The 22,418-nt window shown below is 33.1% G+C and overlaps 1 protein-coding gene across 1 annotated transcript in view; it reads right to left on the bottom strand.

The window, feature by feature from the left end:
• dysc (whirlin protein dyschronic) overlaps window positions 1–22,418 on the bottom strand; it is an 832,089-nt gene that overhangs the window by 528,644 nt on the left and 281,027 nt on the right. Inside the window, exon 6 of the mRNA XM_072538906.1 lies at window positions 2,582–2,754. Within this exon, the coding sequence (XP_072395007.1) occupies window positions 2,582–2,754 (173 nt within the window). The remainder of the gene's footprint in view (window positions 1–2,581; window positions 2,755–22,418) is intronic.

Raw genomic sequence — 22,418 nt, 5'->3', positions numbered from 1 at the left:
AAAACTTCCTTATTATAATTTTCATAGTGATGCTATTCAACTAATTGATTCATATCTATCAAATCGTGATCAATATGTTCACTTCAACCAGTGTGATTCTCAAAAACAATCTCTGTTGTTTGGTGTCCCTCAAGGCTCGGTTTTGGGTCCAGTATTATTTCTTATCTATATTAATGATCTAGTGTACTACCAAAATGAAACAGTTAACACTGTTTTATTTGCTGATGACACTACTTTCTATACAAGCTATCACCCTTCTGAATTCGACATCCTTGATTACCAAACATCTGAAAAAAACTTATTCAATTGGTTTTTAACTAACCGTCTTTCTTTGAACAACTCTAAATCACAAAGTGTTAATTTTACTCTAAGAAATAACACTTGCGTTGAAAACGCTGCTCTACTACAATGTGTAACCGGAGCGAAGTTTCTGGGGATATATTTGGATGCAGGATTAACCTGGGAACAACATATAGTTATTCTATCGAAAAAGCTTTCCCGACAACTTTTCCTCTTTAGGAACCTTATACAGGTGACTTCCAGGGAAACTATTTTAACAGCCTATCATAGTAATTTTCATTCTCATCTGACATATGCTATTCTCTCCTGGGGTCACTCTTGTCACATTGATAAAGTGTTTGCGCAACAAAGAAAATGTGTTCGTATTATCTCTGGGCTCTGTTATAGAGCAGATTGTAGAAACTCCTTTAGAGCTTTACAAATTTTGACTTTACCTTGTGTATATATTATGCAGTGTCTGTTGCACATTAAACAAAATCTTGGTCAATACAATGCGCATGTAGATTTTCACAAGTATCCCACCAGATTTAATAATAATCTTATACCAGAATTTAGCCGTCTTGAGAGATCCAGAAATGGTTCAAGGTATTTAGCCATAAAATTCTATAACTTAGTGCCAGCTAGAATAAAAGCTCTTAATTTTCATCAGTTTAAGGCGAAAATTAAGAGTTACCTTATAGTGAATGCCTTTTTTACGTATGAGGAGTATTTAACCTCCAATTTTAATTTGTTGTAATTGTTGTAAGTATATTTTAAAACACTGTATTTATGTTTTGTGTTTATATTTATGTGTTTATTAACTATATTGACATATTTTATCTTTGACTTGTAAAAAATACTTTTGTATTGATGTATTACCAATAAACCATCTATCTATCTATCGATTGTCGACTATTACACTTTCTCTACCACTACTTCTGTTCTCTTGCTCCCATGGACGAAAAACTGTAGGTGATTTTTCTTATGGTCTAAACATTTTCTTTATACACGGATAGAAAGTTTCAAAAAACAAACAAGAAAATACTACAATTATAACGACCACTTCAAAACAACGAAATTTCAACACAACTCAAAATTGAAGCAATGCAAATCTATAAACAACCTTGTTGCAAATATGACAACTAAACAAAAAATTTGTTCAGTACCTTTAAAGAGAAGCACTTCCCGGTATTTTAACAATCGCATTACTTATTGTAAATTAGTCATTTTAGAACTTAAAGTACACACTTGCATATTAGTACAGTTAAAAATACGAGACGATAAATTAAAGAAAGGAGAGATTAATGTAATAGAATTTAAACTTTTTTTCTATGTTTAAGAACAAAAAAAGCAAGTTTAGTAGCGGAACCGAATTCAAAATTATTCTACACATTATATTTAAAGCATTATTTGGTAAGAACAATATCTCCTTTTTGGTGCTATAAGAATATCTTAATTAGTCTGGACTAAAGGTGGTATTTGTTTGAATTTGCCGACCGACGATAGAAAGATGGAGGCAACTTTACAAAGGCCTACTCTCGTATTAGATAACAAATAAATTAGTCGAGGCAGAAATGTATACCAAGTAGTATTGAGAAAAAAATTTTTTGTCGATAAGTATGTTACAAGGGCTGTAACACATTGTAAGTTATTTTTTTCTGACTTATGTTATTACAAATAAAGTTCTTTGGAATGAAAAAAAATAACTTGTAGACTGATTGATAAATCACTCTTAATTTTAAACACAATTTTCTCCACAAGACTCAAGCATCCACGCAATATCAAGCTTCATTTTTACAATTTTTATTAACATTATTTATTGAAAATTAAGAATTCTTTGGTTTTTTGCAGTTTTCTAAACAAAAAATTAGTAGATCAACATTTATAAATCACCTTTTAAAGCTTTAAACGTTATCAAATACTTACCTTCAAATCCGTTCAAAATGCTTTTCTTTTTACTAGTAGACGAAAGTTTTTAAAATGGTGCATTTTTGGCCTAAACTTTCTAATTATTTTAAAAGTTTACCTAATGCACTCAATGAAACATACATTTTTGGGTTATCGACGTCTGAAAAAATCTAAAAAATTGTCAGATACCTAGCCGGGTCAAAGTCACTGGAATACCTTAGTTCTCTGGACAATTTAGGGATAATAAAAAATAAGTTTTTAAATTCCAAACAGACAAAAGATTGTCTCTATTCTATTAGTTTTATTTAGTTTTTGTGCTATAAATATACATTTCAAAATTAAAGTTCTATTTTACTATTAGTTTTAATTTAGTATTAAATATAAAAATTCTTACCCTGGACTACAAAGGTCCCAGTCTCTATCATAGGCAGTGCAAGAATGTGGGACCTTTCCGACGTCCCTCACCACTAAGGACATACGCTTGTGGTATTTAAGTTGAGCTACAGCCTCATCATGGGTAACATCCATAAATGACTGGCCGTTTACCTCCAGGATCTGATCGCCAACCTGTAATGGAAACAAATTATTTAGAATAAAATTATATAATTCGAAGATTTTGGTCATTGTAAACCGGCAAATTAATATAATCGATCTATATAAAATGCTAGGACAACAAGTCATACTGTTTGTCCAATAGGGTAACTACGTCACTTAGCAAAGAAATCTGAACCAGCAACTGACATTTTAATTTACGTAGTTAATCATATTTTTTTCTTGAACCAATACGTTTAATAATTATCAATACTATTTATCGTCGGTATTCTGCAAAAACCAGGTAAATGACAAATTTTAAAATATTGAGTTAAGTATACCAAAATTCTCAGCTTTTTCCGCTCTATATACAGGTAAAACCCAATAAATGATACGACATACCATTCAGCAGATAATTTGTGTAATAAACAAATAAGTTACACCTAACCAACTTTCCATTTTCAAATAAAACAATACATCGCTACTTACATATTTCCATAAAGTTAAAGTTCTGTTGCGTGTAAAACAAAGTAAGCCCACATATATTATTATGCCGGTAAACAAATATATTTCTACTACTGCATACCATATTCAGTAAAAAGGTGATAAGTGTCTTTAATACATTTTACGTGTATGATTTATTAGAATTTTTCTTTCATATCGACTAGTAAAAACCTTTAAGTACACTTACTTCATTCTACCTGAAAACGGGTTGAGTTAAAATTTAGAAATGATTACTAAGCTAAAACCATAAATGATCTTAATGGTGTTAAGTTAAAATATTATGCTAAAATTAAGCAGACCATTAAATAAAATTGCTTGTCTTCTATATTTGTGACTAGGAAGAAAGTTTTAAAATACTTTGTTAATAGGTATTAATTAGTTACTTGTTGTGCAATATCTTGTGTTTTTTAGATTTCTTTGATACTGAAGACAGCAGTTCAATTCTTGATGATTCTCAGAACAATATAGTCCCAATGATGGAATCCATTTTTGATAGTGACTTTTCAGATGTAAACCCCACATATCAGCAGAGGGATCACTCTCTCTAGAGAGTCTATATGAATTACAAGCAGCCACGAACAATTTAGTATCAACTTGGATAGCTAGAACAGCTACTTGGATATTAAATCTACTTCTTGATAAAGTATGGAAAGACGTACGTCCACTAAAACTTTGGAGAAAAGCTAACTAAAAAGAATGGGTAATAAATGTCGCAAAAAGAAGGCGTGCTAAGGGTTTGCCTTATGAGATAAAAAAAGGAATATACCAGCAAAATTGCCAAAAACCAGCTAATTGTTCAGAGTGCGTTGACAAATGTGCCAGTTATTTCAGCGAAGATTACAGACAAAGACTATGTCGTGATTATTGGAAGTTAGAATATATAGGCCAGAAAAATTTTCCTATTACACGTATTAAAATAAAGTCGTTACAGTTATACGAAGTTTAAAAAAACCACGTGCATTTTCCAAAAAGTGTTACTTTTTTTTGAATGGTCAAGACATACAGGTATGTGAGAAATTTTTTCGTAAGACACTTTGTATATCAGCGTCGTTAATATAAGATGTTGTAAGAAAAACTGATATTCTAGACTGTTACGCAGATACGGATAAAAGAAGCAAGCATACACCGCCAAATAAAACAAGCAGTGAAACCCGAAAAATCGTGAAGGCTCATATTGAGTCTTTTCCAACCATGGGCCCACATTATATTCGCCAAAGTTCAAAGCGTAGATATTTGGACAAAAATTTAAGTATAAGAAAAATGTACCAACTTTATATAATTGACTGTGGGCAGAAGAAACTGGAAGGTGTTAGCAAAATTACATATCGAAGAATATTTTCTAACGACTATAATTTAAGCTTTTTTGTTCCTAAAAAAGATCAATGTTGAGTTTGTAATAAATATGATAGGGCTAATCCAACTGACAAATCGGATTTAGAAGACAGTTACAGAGAACATCAGAAAAGAAAAGAAGTATGTAATCTTGAAAAACAAAATGATAAGAAAAGATCTAGTAACAACGGGATTTTGTTTCAATTACTTTCGATTTACAGGCCTTACTACAGATTCCAAGCGGAATGATTGGACAACTATAATATTCTCGAAAATTATGCGTCTACAATTTGTGTGTATATGAAACCGCATTACCAAATGCATCTTACTGTTTTGCCTGGTCAGAAATTAACGGTACACGAGGAAGTTCTGAAATAGGAAGCATTATACTCCAATACTTATCAAAATGTGTTCCAGAATATGTTAAGTGAAATAAGTTTATTTTCTGATACCTGCGGAGGACAGAATCGTAATCAGCATATTACAGCGTGCCGTTACTACTATGGCTGTTTAAAACATAGACCATTTAAATATTATTTAATACAAATTTTTAGAGTCTGGACATTTCTATATGGAAGTTGACTCTATGCATAGTAGTATCGAACCCGCTAAAAAACACAAATCTATCTATAGGATGCCAGATTACTTGTCTGTTTTTCAAAATGCAAGAGGAACTAAAAATATTAAGGTTGATGATAAAAAAGTATGTATAGAACCATACAAATGTAAATAATTTAAATACTACGACTTTTATGACATAAAAAATTTATCACACACTTTAATTAAAAACCGGACAAAAGACCAAAACGGAAAAAAAAATAATGTGGTTGAAGATAAAAAGAATGATATTCGTAAAAGCAGAGACAAACAGAATCTATTTTAATTATGACATGTCAACAAGCTTCAATTATTTCCTTACTGATACTGCACGGCCGTCAACAAGAAAAAAGCACGCCAAGTTATCAACTAATACAAGCAATATTGAAGAACTTAAGCGAATTTATGATGCACATATGCCAATTAGCATAGCAAAAAAGAGAGATTTTGTACAGCTATGTGATAAGGGAGTAATACACGAGGAATATCACGGGTGGTATCGTAATTTGAAAACGGGAAATGATGTGACAGACATCTAGCAAGAGCCTGCTTTCAGTGACGAATCGGACGAGGAAGTCTCATAATAATATTGTTATTATTATAATATATAATATTGTTATTATTATATTCGCAATAAATTTGTTTGTTCTATAAAACTGCCTATCATTCATATAAATCAGAGTTTCCCAAACTTATCTAAACCGCGACCCCCCAATTTCCCCCCACTCATTTATTCAATATTATTTGACAGAAATAGCGTGCCTAATTTACAATTATCTGATGGTTTCTCAAATTTAATTTTACTTTACTGTTTAAGTTTAAATCAAAAACCATTATTTTATTTTAATACAATTATTTTAATGATTGCGATCTGTCCCACTAGTAATTAGTAGTAGGTACTTCTGCCAGAATAGCATTTACAATAAAAATAAATAATAAGAAGTCGACTGCACATTGTACACCGCGACATATTAGCTTGTGTCTACATCGCAAAACTCTTCCATGATAATCGCGAAAGCGCTACTAGATGGCACTCTGGAACGTTCTCGTAGCCTCGTTTTGGCTTTATATAAGCGGCGATGCGCAACGAAACCTCAGTTCGAATCCAAACAGCCTATGGTGGCGAACGCGGTGTTGAGTAATGAGTAAATATTTTACGACTTACGTATTCCCGTTTACGTATTTACGTCTACGATAAATTATAAATTATGGATAAGTTTTTAAAAAGAAGTGCAGAACCATCTACATCTGAAAGTGGCAGTAGCAACAATAAAAAGAAAGCAGATTCTACATTGATGAATATCTTAAATATGGTTTTACCGTTATTTCCAATAAACCACAATGTGTTATTTGTGGACAAGTCTTGCCAAAAAAAGCATGAAGCCATCAAAGTTACTTCGACACTTAAATAGCAAACATCCAGATAAAAAAGAGAAGCCCGTAGAATTCTTTGAAAGAAAGCTGAACGTCCTTCACAAACAGCAAGACAGTTTTTCCTTGGCAACCACTACTAATGAAAAAGCATTATTAGCAAGTTATAAAGTTGCTTATCGTGTTGCCAAAACTAGTAATCCGCACACAATTGCTGAAAATCTGATTTTTCCAGCAGCTGTTGAAATGGTACATATAATGTGTGGGGAAAGAGAGGCTGCAAAATTAAATACAATACCTCTGTCAAATAATACTATCCAAAGAAGAATTAGTGATATGGCAGAAGATATTCAAGCGCAAGTTGTGGAAAATCTTAATAAATGCACATACTTTTCTCTTCAAATGGACGAATCCACAGATATATCTAACTGTGCCCAATTCATTGCGTTTGTAAGATATGATACAAATCATGGCATTCAAGAAGATATTTTATTTTGTTCCCCATTGGAGACCAATACCATTGGAAAATGTTTACTCGACACTTTTGTGAAACGTACAAGTAAATATGATATTGACTCGGGTAAATGTATTGCTATATGCACAGATGGCGCTAAAGCTATGACAGGACATAAATCTGGTCTTATCGTCAAATTACAAGAAATAATGCCTAATGCCAAATGGAGACATTGTTTTTTACATCGAGAAGCTCTTGCGTCCAAAGCTTTACCTCCTGAAATGGACTGTGTTATGAAAACCATCATTAAAGTTGTAAATTCCATTAAAAGAAAAGCTTTGCAGACCCGTATTTTTAGAAAAATTTGCGAAGACATGGGTGCTCTATTTGAAAATCTTCTCTATCACACCGAAGTAAGGTGGCTTTCGAGGGGCAACGTCTTAAAAAGAGTATTTCACTTAACAGCAGAGCTTGTAATGTATTTGAAAGATGAGAAGTCCCCATATGAAAATCAATTTTCCGATCCCTATTTGGCTTCTGAAACTAGGTTTCCTTGCTGATATTTTCGAGCAATTAAATATTTTGAACAGTAATTTACAAGGTCGCGACATTAATATAATTACAGCCACAGATAAAATTAAGACGTTTCTAAGAAAAATCGATTTATGGTCGACCTCACTTGGCAAAAAACAATTCGATTCATTCCAGTGCCTTCAGGAAATTATGGAAAATGTATCCAATTACCGTGCTACAAATTTTGAACAAGTTTTTGCTGACATGCATGTTACTTTGCTCAATTTAAAACCACAGCTCTGTGATTATTTCCCCGAAGAAATTCAAAACAGTTACGACAGTTGCAAATGGATACTAAATCCGTTTTTAGCCGATTCCTTTCAGCATGTTGAAATACCAATAAACATGAAAGAAAAACTTATTGAAATATCAAGTAATGGAATGTTGAAGCTCCAATTTTTTTCCCAGAACTCGGACCAATTTTGGACCGAAAAGATGCAGGAATACCCCCAGTTGACGAGTGAAGCAGTAAAATGTTTGGTTCCATTTGTAACATCATATTTGTGTGAGTTAAGTTTCTCGTCTATGACTGCCATCAAAACAAGAGTTAGAAATCGTCTCGTACTTGAAAATGATATAATTGTGTGTGTCTCAAATACACAGCCTAGATTTGAAAGATTAATTTCACAGAAACAGGCGCATAGCTCTCATTAAGATTATAATATTTGACTTTGTTTTACTCTTTTATTTTTACGGACTTTAATATTTAGTTTTATATTTCGTCTGATAATTAATTGTTAGATTCTATTTACGGCGTTGTTAAAATAAAAATACATGATCTAACAAAGTGGTGCTTTTGTCTTATTTTGGAATTGTTCGGCGACCCCCTAGTACCTCATGGCCACCCCCCAAGGGGTCGCGACCGCCACTTTGGGAAACACTGATATAAATAATAGCTATAACTACAAACAGCTGTTAATAAAATTTTCAGGGAAAACCAGTTAAATGTCATAAATATCGACCAATACCTTAAAACATTGCTATTACCTCGATCACAAAACTGGAAAATATTATACTTGGTTTATTATATTTGTGTTAAATATGTTTTTAAAGAGTAACTGATTTATTTAGATTTACAGGTAAAACCAGGTAAGTGATGACATTTCCAACTTAAATTTAGGATTAGTCAGATAGGTGTCTCAACTTCTTCAAGCTAATGATAGAATATCATTTCAGATATATGCATCTATCACTAAAATACCTAATATCAAAAACAAGCTGACTGCTTAATTCACAATAAAAAACTAAACTTTAAAAACGTTTTTTCTTGATTTCGGTATTCCGACATTTACCTGGTTTTCGCAGTATACCGACGGTATATTAATTACACATTATATAATTAATAATACGATTATTTTTTTTAAATTGCCAAAAATATTGGTTGTTGTAATTTTAAAGTAATATTTATGCAGTTGATATGCAGATATGCAGTTGATGTATTTACCTGAAGTTGATTTTATATGCCAATCTACTGTAATGATGTTACCATTTGGACGAACTAATCTAGTATCTATGAAAATAATAGATTGTTTTTCATCTTCTACTTCAATGGTGAATTTTTTACATTGAACAGCTATGATCCATACATACAATTCACTACTGAAGTAGAAGATGAAAAGCAATCTATTTCTTTACTTCACTAATCATTTTGGCTTTTAATATTTAGCTACTTTTTACTTTATAATACATTCGGCCTTTTTTATGTGAACTATGACGCAAAAAGCAGGTGTACAACATATGCGTTTTGTTAGCGATTCGATTCCATATTTCATAGAAAAAATTAAACAGTTATTACATATGAAACTGGAAAATTGGCAAAAAAACTGATGAAATTGTGAAACCGAATTCGGTGGATTTTATATATTACTATCAGTGGCGTGTACAATGTACATTATAGATGATATAATATATAATTTTTATTTCTATAAATCCATTTTATCTATTTTGGTATTTGGTTGGATTTTATGATCCACTAGGAAACTAAATTCCTGTAGCTGACTGTATACAATGTATCACAAAATTTTTTATTTCAAATCTTTAGTAAAAGGTATATAATAAAATACCCTTCTTCTTCTTAACATGCCATACACCAAAGTGCGTAGGCGACTATCTCATTACTAGAATTCTGTTCTTGGCGGCGTGACACAGCTCGCCTGTATTGTGTATTCCTGTCCATTCTTTAATATTCCTTAACCAGGATAATTGTTTGCGGCCGGCTCCTCTCCTACCTTCGATCTTCCCTTGTAGGATTAACTGTGGTATTTCATATTTTGCTCCTCTCAATATGTGCCCAAGGTAACCAATCTTGCGTTTTTTAATTAATTCAAAGAGTTCTCTTTCCACGCCGGCTCTCTTAAGGACGTCATCGTTTCGAACTCTATCCACCCAAGGTATGCGCATCATTCTTCTCAATGACCACATTTTAAATGCTTCAAGTTTGTTGATAGATGTTTTTTTCAAAGTCCACGTTTCCATGCCATAAAGCAAGATGGACCATATGTAGCACTTGACCATTCTGTAGCGTATTTCGAAATTTAGGTTTTGATTACATAGGAGCGGTCTGAATTTCACAAAAGCTTGTCTTGCCATTTGTATTCGGGTTTTTATCTCTTGTTGTGGATCCGATTGGTCATTGATTGTGGTGCCAAGGTATTTAAAAGTTTTCACGCGTTTTATGCGATCGTCACCTATGCATATTATCGGGTTTTCTGGAGGGTTTCTGCTAATGACCATATATTTCGTTTTCAAAATGTTGATTTTGAGGCCATATTTTTTACCTATGCTATTCACCCTATCAAGTACACCCTGTCTTCTAATGCTTCCGCAAATATATTTTCAACATATAAATTAAAAAGCATCGGAGAGAGTATGCAGCCTTGGCGGACACCTTTCCGGATTTCAAATTCATCCGTATATTGGTCTTGATCAATCCTCACCTTTGCCATTTGGTTCCAGTATAGATTCTGAATAATTCTGATCTCCTTCTGGTCCATGTTGGCCCTATGTAGTAGTTCCATCATGATATCATGTTTAACATTGTCAAATGCCTTCTCGTAGTCGATGAAGGTGAGGTAGACATCTTTTCGTTGATCTAAACAGTTTTGTATTAAGGTGTTCAAACATAAAATTGCCTCTCTTGTTCCTAGTCCTCCCTTAAAACCGAATTGTGTTGACCCGCTAAGTTCTTCTAGTATCTTGTACATTCTTGAGTGTAATATCCTAAGGAAGAGTTTCAGCAAGTGACTCATTAAACTGATTAAGCGGTGTTCATTGCATTTTGTGGCATTAGCTGTTTTTGGGATCATCAAAAAGGATGACTGCAGCCATTCTCGCGGAATGTAACCAGTATCATAAATTCTATTGAACAGCTTTACCAAGATTTCGATATTCTCCTCGTTTAGTAGTTTTATTGCTTCTATATTAATTTCATCTGGACCTGTTGCTTTATGCATCTTTGTGGTTCTAACTGCATATTCTATTTCACTTCGCATTATTGATGGCCCTGATAAGTTTTCGGAAGGAAGTTTGCGCGTTGGTTGTGTTGGTCTTTCCTCATTAAAAAGTCTTTCTGCGTATTCTTTCCACGCCATTGCTATCTCCTCTTCTGACTCTATGTATTCGTTTCTGTCGTTGCGTATTCTTGTTCTGTGGTGGCTTTTGTGTATATTCGATATTTCTTTGATCTTCTTATGTAGTCCAAAACTATCTCCTTTTTCCTGCAATTGTTCTATTTCGTTGCACCTTTCCACCATCCAACGTTCTTTTGCTTTCTTAATTTCCTGGCGAATTTCTTTGTGTATCTGTTTGTATTTGTCTTGATTACGTTGTTGTTTATGTTGCCTTCGCTTTTCCATTAGATCCATAATTTCGTCCGTCATCCATTCGTTATGCTTTCTCTTTCTGATCTGTGTTTTAACTTCCCTGTTTACTGCCAGAATCGTTCCTTTAATATCATTGACCATCTCTTCGATATCATCATTTTGTTCTATTATTCGCATTCTTTCATTAATTTGATTTGCATAACTCTTCTTCAGATTTTCGTCTCTCATCAGTTCTCTTGTATTTATAGGCGTGCTGGTGTTTGTATTTGTTCTCTTAATTTTTGCTAGTTTTAACCTCACATCTGCTATTAGCGGATTATGATCGGATGCAATATCAGCACCTGGATATGCTGCGATTCTTTTGATAGCGTTACGAAATCTTCTGTTTATTAAAACGTAGTCAATTTGGTTTCTAATTATTCGATTTGGACGGTCTCCTGGTGATTTCCAAGTATATAACTTACGAGGTGGGAGCTAAAACCATGTGTTCATGACGACAAAACCGTTCTCCTGGCAGAATTCACACAGCAGGTCGCCTCTTTTATTTCTAACTCCAAGTACTCTCCAATTATGTCTTCATATCTTCCTTTACCCACCTTGGCGTTAAAGTCGCCCATTATTATGTTTATGTCCTCTTTCTTTGTTAGTCTTATTGCTTTTTCCAGATCTTTATAGAACTTAGTTATTTCTTCTTCTGACTTATCTGTTGTTGGTGCATATGCTTGTGTCACATTTATGTTTACTGGTTTGCCTGTCATTTTGATCAACATGACTCGTTCGGAAATTGGAACAAAATCTGTCACCGATTTACTGATCTTCCTGTCAAGAGTAATAGCCACTCCATGTCGGTGATGTCTATCTGTTGGGTCACTACACGAGTAATACATAGTAATCTTATCTTTCGTAAACTATCCAGATTCAGTCCATCGGACTTCACTGACTCCCATTATATTTATTTTTAGCCGATTCATTTCCTTTATAAGGTTGTGTAGTTTTCCTGGTTCGTAAAGACTATTAACATTCCTTGTTGAAATTCGTTGGATATCATCTATTTGCACCGGGAGATTCTTCGCACCCTCTGACCATCTAAGGCCTGCCCTTGACTGAGGGCCATTGTTTTGTTTTGTTCTGTCATAATGAGATGAGTTATCCTGGGGAAAAGGTAGTGTTGTGGTATCCCGTTACTTTCAACACCGCAGTACCACAGCCATTCAAACTGTCCTAGTCATGCCTGTGGAATTCCAATAACAAGCCGGTCCAAGATAATTTCTTTTGCGCCTTGCGTTGGTACTGGTGATCGCTGCTGCCCTTCACCAGGGTTGAGGACTAGGAGGGATAAATACCCAAACGGGCTATATCACAAATACATTACGGAACATTTTCGGAATGTAAATTCCATCATCAGTGTAACAAACTATACATGCTATGAGCCACTAAAATATATGGGTGAAAACCCTTTAAATGTTATTAATTTATAGATATGTTACATTATATGTTATTATAAATTAGTATGTTTAAGTTACCGTTGGAATTGGTAACATGGCAACGTATGGCTCTACATCGGTTGCATGATCCTGAGACAAAGTATCTTCGAGGACCTGTTGATAACTTATTTTATGATTTTATGCTTTATCTTCTCGGTATATTCTCTTTACTTTATTCTTTATTTCATATTTTTATTTCTTTCTTACTCTTTTGGCAATCGTAGTTTGTTTTTTTTCTTGGCGTTCTCCGTTGCTTTCGTCGTTGATTTGGTTTTTTAATTATTTTATATGCGTTTGATATATCTTCATTGGTTAACGCTTATTCTTGTGTTTTATCATATTGTTCATTTTTTGTGTCTCCGCATAGTTTTTTTTATTTTTAATAAAATGTTATTGTCATGTTCTCCATTTGTTATATTAGAGTCTTCAGATTCAGCATTTGCAATGCTTTGTAAGATGTGAATACTAATGGAAAATATGAATAAATAATAAAAATGAAAGACTTTTTATTTTTCCTTCTATTTATTTCGTCTTTGCCAAATTGGGCCTACAGTGTACTTAATACAATTTCTTCATCGTTTGCTGTCGACCTCTTTTTTTAAGCCAATAGCCTCCAAAATCCAATCTCTTTTTTGCATCATTCTCCTTCATATCTACGTGACGTTTATAGTATGTTCAACGGCATGTGTTGTTTTAATTTTTTCTCGTTATCTTTTTCTCAAAATACCTATTTTGAGAACAATTTTCGAAGTAGAAATTGAAACGTCAATAAACTTACTTTGACCTTTAATTGTGGCTTATTCCCATTTAAATAGTAATTAACCCAAATTCAAATCGTTTAGTGTAAATATTTCACTGAGATATGCTAATTGATGCAACCAAATGTTGTCAGTAAATTTTTTTTTCAGTTCATGATTTTGTTTAGGTAGTATGTAATATTTAAACTTTGGAAGGAAGATCCTGTAATAGAGATAGCCCTTTTTTATGTTAAAAGCCACTCAACATTTGTATGTAGGAGCAAACTGTTGTGAAAACTTCCCATTTCGGAACACAAAAGCCGCAATAGACTTAAATTCAAAGCTTTTGGCTTTAATAAAATTGTCTAAAATTTACTGCTTTAATAGTGTCGTTCAGGGCCTGTCTTAATCCATCTGGCTCTCTTTAGCTGCCAAAGCTTGTCCGTGTACTCGTATACTACACTTAATAAAGACACATTCCGGTGTGACTGCTTTAATTCTTGTTACAACGGCTTCATGTTTTCCTGTAACTGTACGAGCACCATCTGAACATACCCCACGTACTTCAGCCAATCCAAACCAAGTTTTGTAATAAAATCATGTACTTTTTTATTATTTATTATTTACTTTATTAAATATTTCGACTGATATTGCCGCATAAGGAAGGGACTCGCAAAATAAGAATTCTTCTTTTATTTAATTTCTGTACAAAAAGCGGAAATGGACTATTAACTGAGCAAAAATTACATAGGTACTTTCGTCCATAAAAATACTAGAATTTATTTGCTCTATGACAGTTTTCTTAACATCATTGGCTATTTCAAGTAATGTCCGGCGGCGAACTGTACTATCAGAAAGTGAAACGAAATTCAATTGTTTGACTGCCTTTGACAACAAAAAAACGAGCGATATTATTATGCTAATATTTTTTTTTTATTTATTTACACTGTAACCACCAGGGTTATTAGCGACCTAAAAAATATAATACAGGTAAAGTTAGAAAAAATTACAATAATTGATACAGTCCCGAGTCTTTAAGATAACTTATTGTGTTTTTAACGTTCATGTTTTTTCCTAAGGCTTCCTTTATATTATTTGGGATAGTGTGCTTATTTCTTGCTGCTTCATATGTTTTGCACTGAGTTAGTATATGCTTCACGGAGAGTGTTGCTTGACAATTTTCACACATTGGCGGCACAGTTCGCGTAAAGAGGTGTTTATGTGTAAAGTTACTGTGTCCTAGTCGCAAACGTGTTATTCTCACTTGGTCGTGTCTATTCGCTGTGGGTTGGAGCCACGGTTTCACTAATTGTTTGATTTCCTTCAGTTTATTTTGTGATGCGCTCCACTTATTTTGCCACGCACTTAACACTTTATATTTTATTTCTGACTTGAAATCATCTGAAGAGACCTCATTAATAATAATGGAGTCCTGGCTGAACGATGCTAAGCGGGCTAGTTCATCTGCTTCTTCATTTCCTTGTATACCTGAATGAGATGGAACAAACATGAAGTCAACAGTAATCTTATTATTATTTAGAATCTCTATTTCTGATTTGATATGTGAGGCAATTGGATTATTGGTATATAAACGTTTGATAGTGTGAAGTGAGCTTAGTGAATCGGTTATTATGAGAGACGGGGATTGTTTCGACTCTTTTATGTGGATAAGTGCTTGTAATATTGCAAACAACTCCGCAGTGTATGACCAAGTAATGGGATTGAATTTAAATTTTAAGGATGTATTGGGTGTGAGAATGGCTGCACCAACACCGTCTGAAGATTTGGATGCGTCAGTGTATATCTTATGGTGATTTTTATAAGTTTCCATTTCTGTTCAGAATTATTGTTTGATCAAGTTTGTTATAGTCTCACGTTTTTTATATATACTAAGGTTAGTATTAATCTTGGGAATTGGTATTAACCAAGGTGGAGAAGTTAGGAAATTTATTGGGAGAATTTCAGGAAATTCAAGATGTAGGTGATGAAGGTTTCTTCTAACCCTTTCGTAAAATGGTGGATCTAGTCTTGTTGTAGAGAAAGTGTCTTGAAATCGATCTGTAAACGTATTGGTATAAGTGGGGTGTTCTTTATTACTAGCTATTTTAGAAGCATATGAGAGAGAAAGGTATTTGCATCGTAAACTTAGGGGTGGTTCTCCTGTTAAGCATTGTAAACTTTCAACTGGTGTCGTTCGAAACGCACCTGTAGCTATTCGTAGAGCTGTGTTTTGAACAGTTTCTAATGTTTTCAATATTGATACTTTGCTTGATGAATAAACTATCGCACCATAGTGGAGTTTGGATCTAACTAAAGATTTATATACATGTAATAGTGTATTTTGATCTGCTCCCCAGTTTTTGCTGGAAATAGTTTTCATAAAATTTAGTCCTGCTTGGCATGATTTTTTAAGTTCTTCTGTATGTTTTTTCCAGGAGAGCTTTTGGTCGAAAACCATACCTAAAAATCTGATATTATTTGTGAAATTGAGGGTTTGATTATATAGCTTTAGATGTGGAGTTAGAGTGTTATGTTTTCGTGTGAATAAAATACATTTAGTTTTTGTCGGTGAAAATTGTAATCCGATAGTCCTATACCATGATTCTAACTGATTGATTGTTTGTTGTAAATGTTTTTGAAGATATGTAGAGTTTTTTCCTTTGGCAAATAAAACTAAATCATCAGCGTATAATCTTCCTTTAACAATCGGTGAGCATTGTTGAAGTATGTCGTTTATGGCTATTAGAAAAAGGGTTGAGCTTATAACTGATCCTTGTGGTACTCCGTTCTCTTGAACTTTTTTATCTGAGTTAACGTTGTCTGATCGAACTATGAAGCTGCGAGATTGAAGAAAATTGGAAATAAATTTTAACATATTGCCTCTGATATTCCAATTATGCAATTTTGATATGATATTGTATCGCCATAAAATATCATAAGCTTTATTAATATCAAAAAAACTGCGATACAATCTTGCTTATTTGCAAATGCTTCATGTATTCCTGACTCTAAGTCTATTAGGTTATCTATAGTGGATCTATTTTGCCTAAATCCGCTTTGTTGTGGAATAAGGAGTTTTTGTTGTTCTAAATACCATCTCAGCCTTTTATTTACCATTTTCTCTAACACTTTACATATAATATTGGTTAAAGATATTGGTCGATATGACTCAGGTGATGTCCGGGATTTCTCAGGTTTAAGAAGTGGTAGTATTATTGCTTCGGACCAAGTTGATAGGAAAACCTGGTTACTCCAGATAAAATTATAAAGGTCTAGTAATAAATTTTTCCCATTGTCTGGTAGATATAGGAGAAATGCTAAAGGGATACCGTCTGGTCCTGGGCTTGAATCTTTGGAAGAGTTTAAGGCTTCAGCAAGTTCTATGAAGGAAAAAGGAACGTTAAGGTTGTGAATCTCATGTCCGTCGAATTCCAAAATGTTTTTTTCTACGTTGTTTTTATGTATTTTAAAATTGTCAGTGTAATTTTCATCACTGGAATTTAATTCGTATTGGTCTGCTAACATATCTACGGTTTCTTCTCTATCACTAATTATTTTGTTATTTTTTGCTAGAAAAGGAATCTTATATGGTTGGCCTTTTCCAGAGATTTTTCTTAAGTTTCTCCAAACTGTACTTATACTTAAAGAGGTATTTAGAGATGAGATGAATTTTCTCCAGGATTCTTTTCTATTCTTTTTTAGAATGTATCTTGCCTCAGCTCTTCGTTTTTTGTAGTCCGTTATATTTTCGTCTGTTTTATGATGTTTTATTCTATTGAAAGTTTTCTTATACGCTCTTGTAGCTTGGCTGCATTCAGGTGTCCACCACGGAAGAGGTTTATGTTTCTTTAAAATTTTTGTTTTTTCTTACATACGTCTCTGCGGCTGCTGTGATGGTTTGTAAAAATGTACTTAAAAACTTGTCAATGTCGTTTGATGATGTAAAGTTGGTTTGGTTAATGTCCTGTTCGATCTGTTTGGTAAAATTAGTCCAATCAGCATTTTTAATAATCCACTTTGAGATAGGCGATTCGATATTTGTGGTTTTCTGATGCGTTAAAGAAATTATAATGGGGTAGTGGTCACTACCATATAAGTAGGGTAGAACGTCCCATGTTATCGTAGTGGACAGAACTGGGTCACACAGAGACATATCAATTGCCAATGATGTGCCATTATGTATGTTGAATCTGGTTGGTCTTCCGTCGTTAAGTAGATTCAGATTTTGGGATGTTATAATATCTTCTATAATTCGTCCTTTCGGGTTGAGTTTTATGGAACCCTACATTGGATTGTGGCAGTTAAGATCTCCAACGATAATTCTGGGTGAAGGAATTTGTTCCAAAATAGCTGTTAAATCTTTTTGGGATATAGTTTGATTTGGTGGGATATACATATTACATATATAAATCTTTTGAGGTATATTTATTGCAATATTTATTAATTCAATATTATTTGAAGGCAATGTTTTGGTTTAATCTGTTATTATAAAAACATGAATAATTACGAAAGTTATATACATGGTTTGAATTTTTAAAATTTGTTTCCTGTAGACAGATAATAGATGGGTGGGTTTCAGAGATAATATGTTTTAGTTTTTCAAAATGGGTGTAAAACCCATTTAAGTTCCATTGAAGCAGAGAAGTGAATGTAATTATTCTTTAGAGAAATTATTTACCGATGAGTCTGAATCTTCTTCCGACAATGAAGTTTTCACTGCAGGGAGAAAACCTATGTGTTTGCCAAGTTTTCGTATTAATTTGGTGCTTTTGGTTTTCATTCTTTTGTCGATGTAGTATGGATGTAATTCCGATAGAAACTTTATAAGTGTATGAGAGTCTTCTGAGTACAATTTTGTTACGCTGATTATGTCTTTTGATCCTTGTATATTTTCGAATAGATCCGCTACTTGATCGAAGTTTAACAATTGCTTTTCCCTTTCTACATATTCTCTTACTGGTTCTAGTAATGTTTGGAGATTTGGTATCTCATCTCTTAAGTTTTTGTCATCAGTTTTGGTTTTTTTCTTTAATTGAAGCTTAGGTTTTTCAAAGTTTTCTTCGGCGGGTGGCGTGATTGCATCTTCTAAGGTTCTTTTTCCGCTTGCTTTGTTCGAAATTATCTGGGGTTCGTGAGAATTCATATGTGTATTTTTATTTGGAGGTAAGTGTTGACTTGTTTCGGATAAGGTTGATTTATGTTTTTGGGTATTAGAGGATGACTCAGACGATGTAGGTGTTGCGATTGTAGTGTTAACTGAAGAAGTGGTCAAATGTATAGATGTATTTTGTAGTGAGAACTGTTCGGTTTGGTTTATTGATAAATTTGGGATTGCTACTGTTTGTAATGTGGTTTGAGAAGACGTAGTAAGTGTGGAGGAAGTGGTATTTGAGATTGTGGGAGTATTTTGTAGATTATCTTGTTGAGTATGATTTATTGATGAATTTTGTCTCATTTCTGTTTGCATTGCACTAGGCGAAGAAACTACCAATTGTTCTGACTTCTTCCGTCTAGGAAAAAAAGTCTAAAAATATTGATCCAGAAAGATCACCAAACAACACTAACGTTACACTATTTTTTAAAAATAATACAGATTCAGAAGCCGTAACAAGCAAAGCAGGTGATATAGAAAACAATGATCCCAATATGAAATTTTCTCTAGAATGTAAGTGTTAGTAGACGTGCAACCAAAGAAGTATCTAAAATAGTAGACGCAAACGATGGTGATGCTTTACTCAACGTAACAAAAACCTTGCCAAAAATGGACTTCCAAGATAGCCCTGAAAACATCGAAAGTTATCTTACTGTTGTGCCAGAAAAAACAAAAAAACTGTTTAGTGGCAACAGTGAAGATGAAGTAGATAATACTAAAAAAAATCATTAACACGAATGTGGTTATTATTAAATCCTCTACTCCTAATCCATGTAAGAACAAAACTATATACACTGGACTGTGCTATACGTGTGTTAATATAACACGTAGTTAATATGGAGTAAAATGTTCAAATTGTTCCAAAACATAGTAAATAAAATGTATTTCCAAAAATAAGATGAAATCCTCCGAAATAGAGAACTTTTTGTGCAATGTTTGTTTTGTCAATATAACATTGTAACTGGTTTGTAATTTATCGCATTAATAAAAAATTTTTGAAACTAAATTCGTCTTTGATCTATAAAATTATTTTTTAATGGTGTTTTAACCAAAATTAAAATTACGCAGGTAGGATACATAAATAATACATAAATGTACTTAGGATACTTTAGCCTCTTAGCGGTTGCCAATAACTATCTACTTACTATATAATCTAAACTTTTGTTATAAATATTAAACATTTTTAAACAATAAATGACATTCTGAGTCATAAAGAGGATACTTTAGTCTAATATTTAGTCTATTATTTAAATATATGGTTTTTAATAAAAATGAGTGTCTTAGGTAATTATCAAACTCCAATGCTTAAGTGGCCAATTACTGTAACCTTTACCCTACTCCGCGATTTTACAATCAGTGTTGCCGGCATGACTGGCAAGTCGCCGACTGAAGGAACGTAAAATACTATTGTAATTTTTTTTTGTGTTATTTTATGCGGTTCTGATTTTGGCTGTGTTTTGTGTTTTTGCGTACCACCGAAAATAATTATATGTACCACCAGTAGTACATGTAACACAAGTTGAGAACCACTGCCTTATTCGATAACGACTTACGATAACTATTATTACGACTATTCGATAACTTTTTTTTGGTTTATATTTACTGCTCTTTTGGATTTCTTGAAATTTCCCAAATGTTTGTTAACAGATTATTTGATTATTTAAAGAATTTGTTCGTCATCCATTTGTTCGTTTGATAAATTTCAATATTTCTAAATGTTTTTAATACAGTTCAAGTTTTCACAAATCAAACTACAATTTAGTAATTACTTATCGTTATCTACATCATTTTACGATATAATACGACTAAAGAAAAGATCCATGCTTTGCTTTTTAATTTATAGGGACCTAGGATGACGAAAATGTATAATCCTGTTTTTAGCGTCCATATTTTTTATTATCAGTTTGTCTAGTTTCTGTGTTGTTTGTATGGATGTGAGATGAATTTTTTATACTTATTTATTTAATTCACTAGTTTATTATGAAGTCCGAAGCACATGTATATGGGCTCCGAGTTTTATGAACTTTGGCAATTTGCCTTTTTTACCCTCTAATAAATCTGTTTTAGCACCTCTTTGACATTTCGATTTCATAGATAATCCAAAATATGCACTTTTTATGGTACAATCCAACAACGGAATTGGCACCGGGCCAGCAGCAAAATCAATAGCACAATGGCCATTTCATAAACAAACCATAATAACTAAAACTATGATATGTATATATAATAACAATAAACAGAAAATTTTAAATGTATACTAATCCTATGGAAGTAATAATAGGAGCTTTATTGCTAATATTTCTGAAATTTGAATCATAGGCGTACTGTGTTTGTGCTCTTGCATTTTGCCTCTGATTTAAATTTCAAAAATATTAGCAATAAAGCTCATATTCTTACTTCCATAGGATTAGTATACATTTAAAATTATATATGTATATATATATATATATATATATATACAACGCAAAAGTCTAAGGATATTTTAATAATTTGACAATACAAATGACAGAAATTTCATGACCATATAAATTTGCTTGTAGTATAATTGTTGATACAGACACTCACTTCTTATCAAAAAAAAAATTGTAAAACTGATAGCAATACGTGTTTTAGAATGTTTTTTATAAGGGACAAAAAAATCGACATTTTTATGTTTTGTTTGTTTTTAATTTTAGTCACCTGAGTTAAAGATATTGTCTTTTTACCATGCAACGACAACATTTAACGTTGGACGAGATGAATAGAGCCGTGTGCCCCTTCAAGCTGGTATGCGACAAACTCAAGTTGCTAACCAGCTGGGTGTTTCCCAAAGCGTCGTAAGTCGTTTATGGCGTCGGTTTAGAGACACTGGTAGTCCAGCCGAGCAACATCCAGGACGTGGTCGCTCTACAACCGTCGCTCAAGACCGATATTTAATTTTAAATGCCAGAAGGCAGCCAGCAATCACAGCACCCGAGCTGGTTAATGAATTACAGCTTATCATTACATTACATTACATTAAAAGCAGAGAATGATCATTCACTCTTCTGTTGCCGACAAAAATGTAGCTTCGACTATTTTACATAATTTTAATCTATTTGTCCTTGTTTAGTGTAGTGCTATGTTCAACTTTATGTGTAATTTTATGTTTATGATATTCTGGGATTGTTGGATAGCCTGAAATTGACGAAATGCCCCTGAGGATGCTCTAGTGAGCAAAAGTACTTGGGTAAGATTTAATTAATAAAACTGTGCTCGATATCTGCCATTATTTTAACAAAAAGTTCAATAGAATTATAATTTTGTTGGTTATGCGCCTGAATAGTTCAATTGAACTGCATCCAAATCTAAACCATTCACGGAGATTGCGTAGTCACGAGAGTTTACGTCTTTCTACGCTTTTTTTGCCTTTGATTTTTCCCTGCATTATATTCCTTAGTAGTTCGTATTTTTCACCTCTCATGATGTGCCCCAAGTATTCCAATTTCCTAATTTTTATGGAATTTAAAACTTTGCATTGTTTTCCTAGTTGTTCGTGAACTTGTTCGTTTGTTTTGCGATCCATCCATCAAAATACGTCTGTAACACCACATTTCGAATGCTTCTAGGTTTTTAATGTTGGATTTTTTAAGTGTGTAAGCTTGAACCCCATACAAAAGGGTAGAGAAAATATAACATCGAAGCATTCTTATTCGG

Source organism: Diabrotica undecimpunctata, chromosome 7, assembly GCF_040954645.1.
Source record: "Diabrotica undecimpunctata isolate CICGRU chromosome 7, icDiaUnde3, whole genome shotgun sequence".
Classification (NCBI taxonomy): domain Eukaryota; kingdom Metazoa; phylum Arthropoda; class Insecta; order Coleoptera; family Chrysomelidae; genus Diabrotica; species Diabrotica undecimpunctata.
The sequence above is the reverse complement of the archived record's forward strand: the minus strand, read 5'-3'. Positions and strand labels throughout refer to the sequence as shown.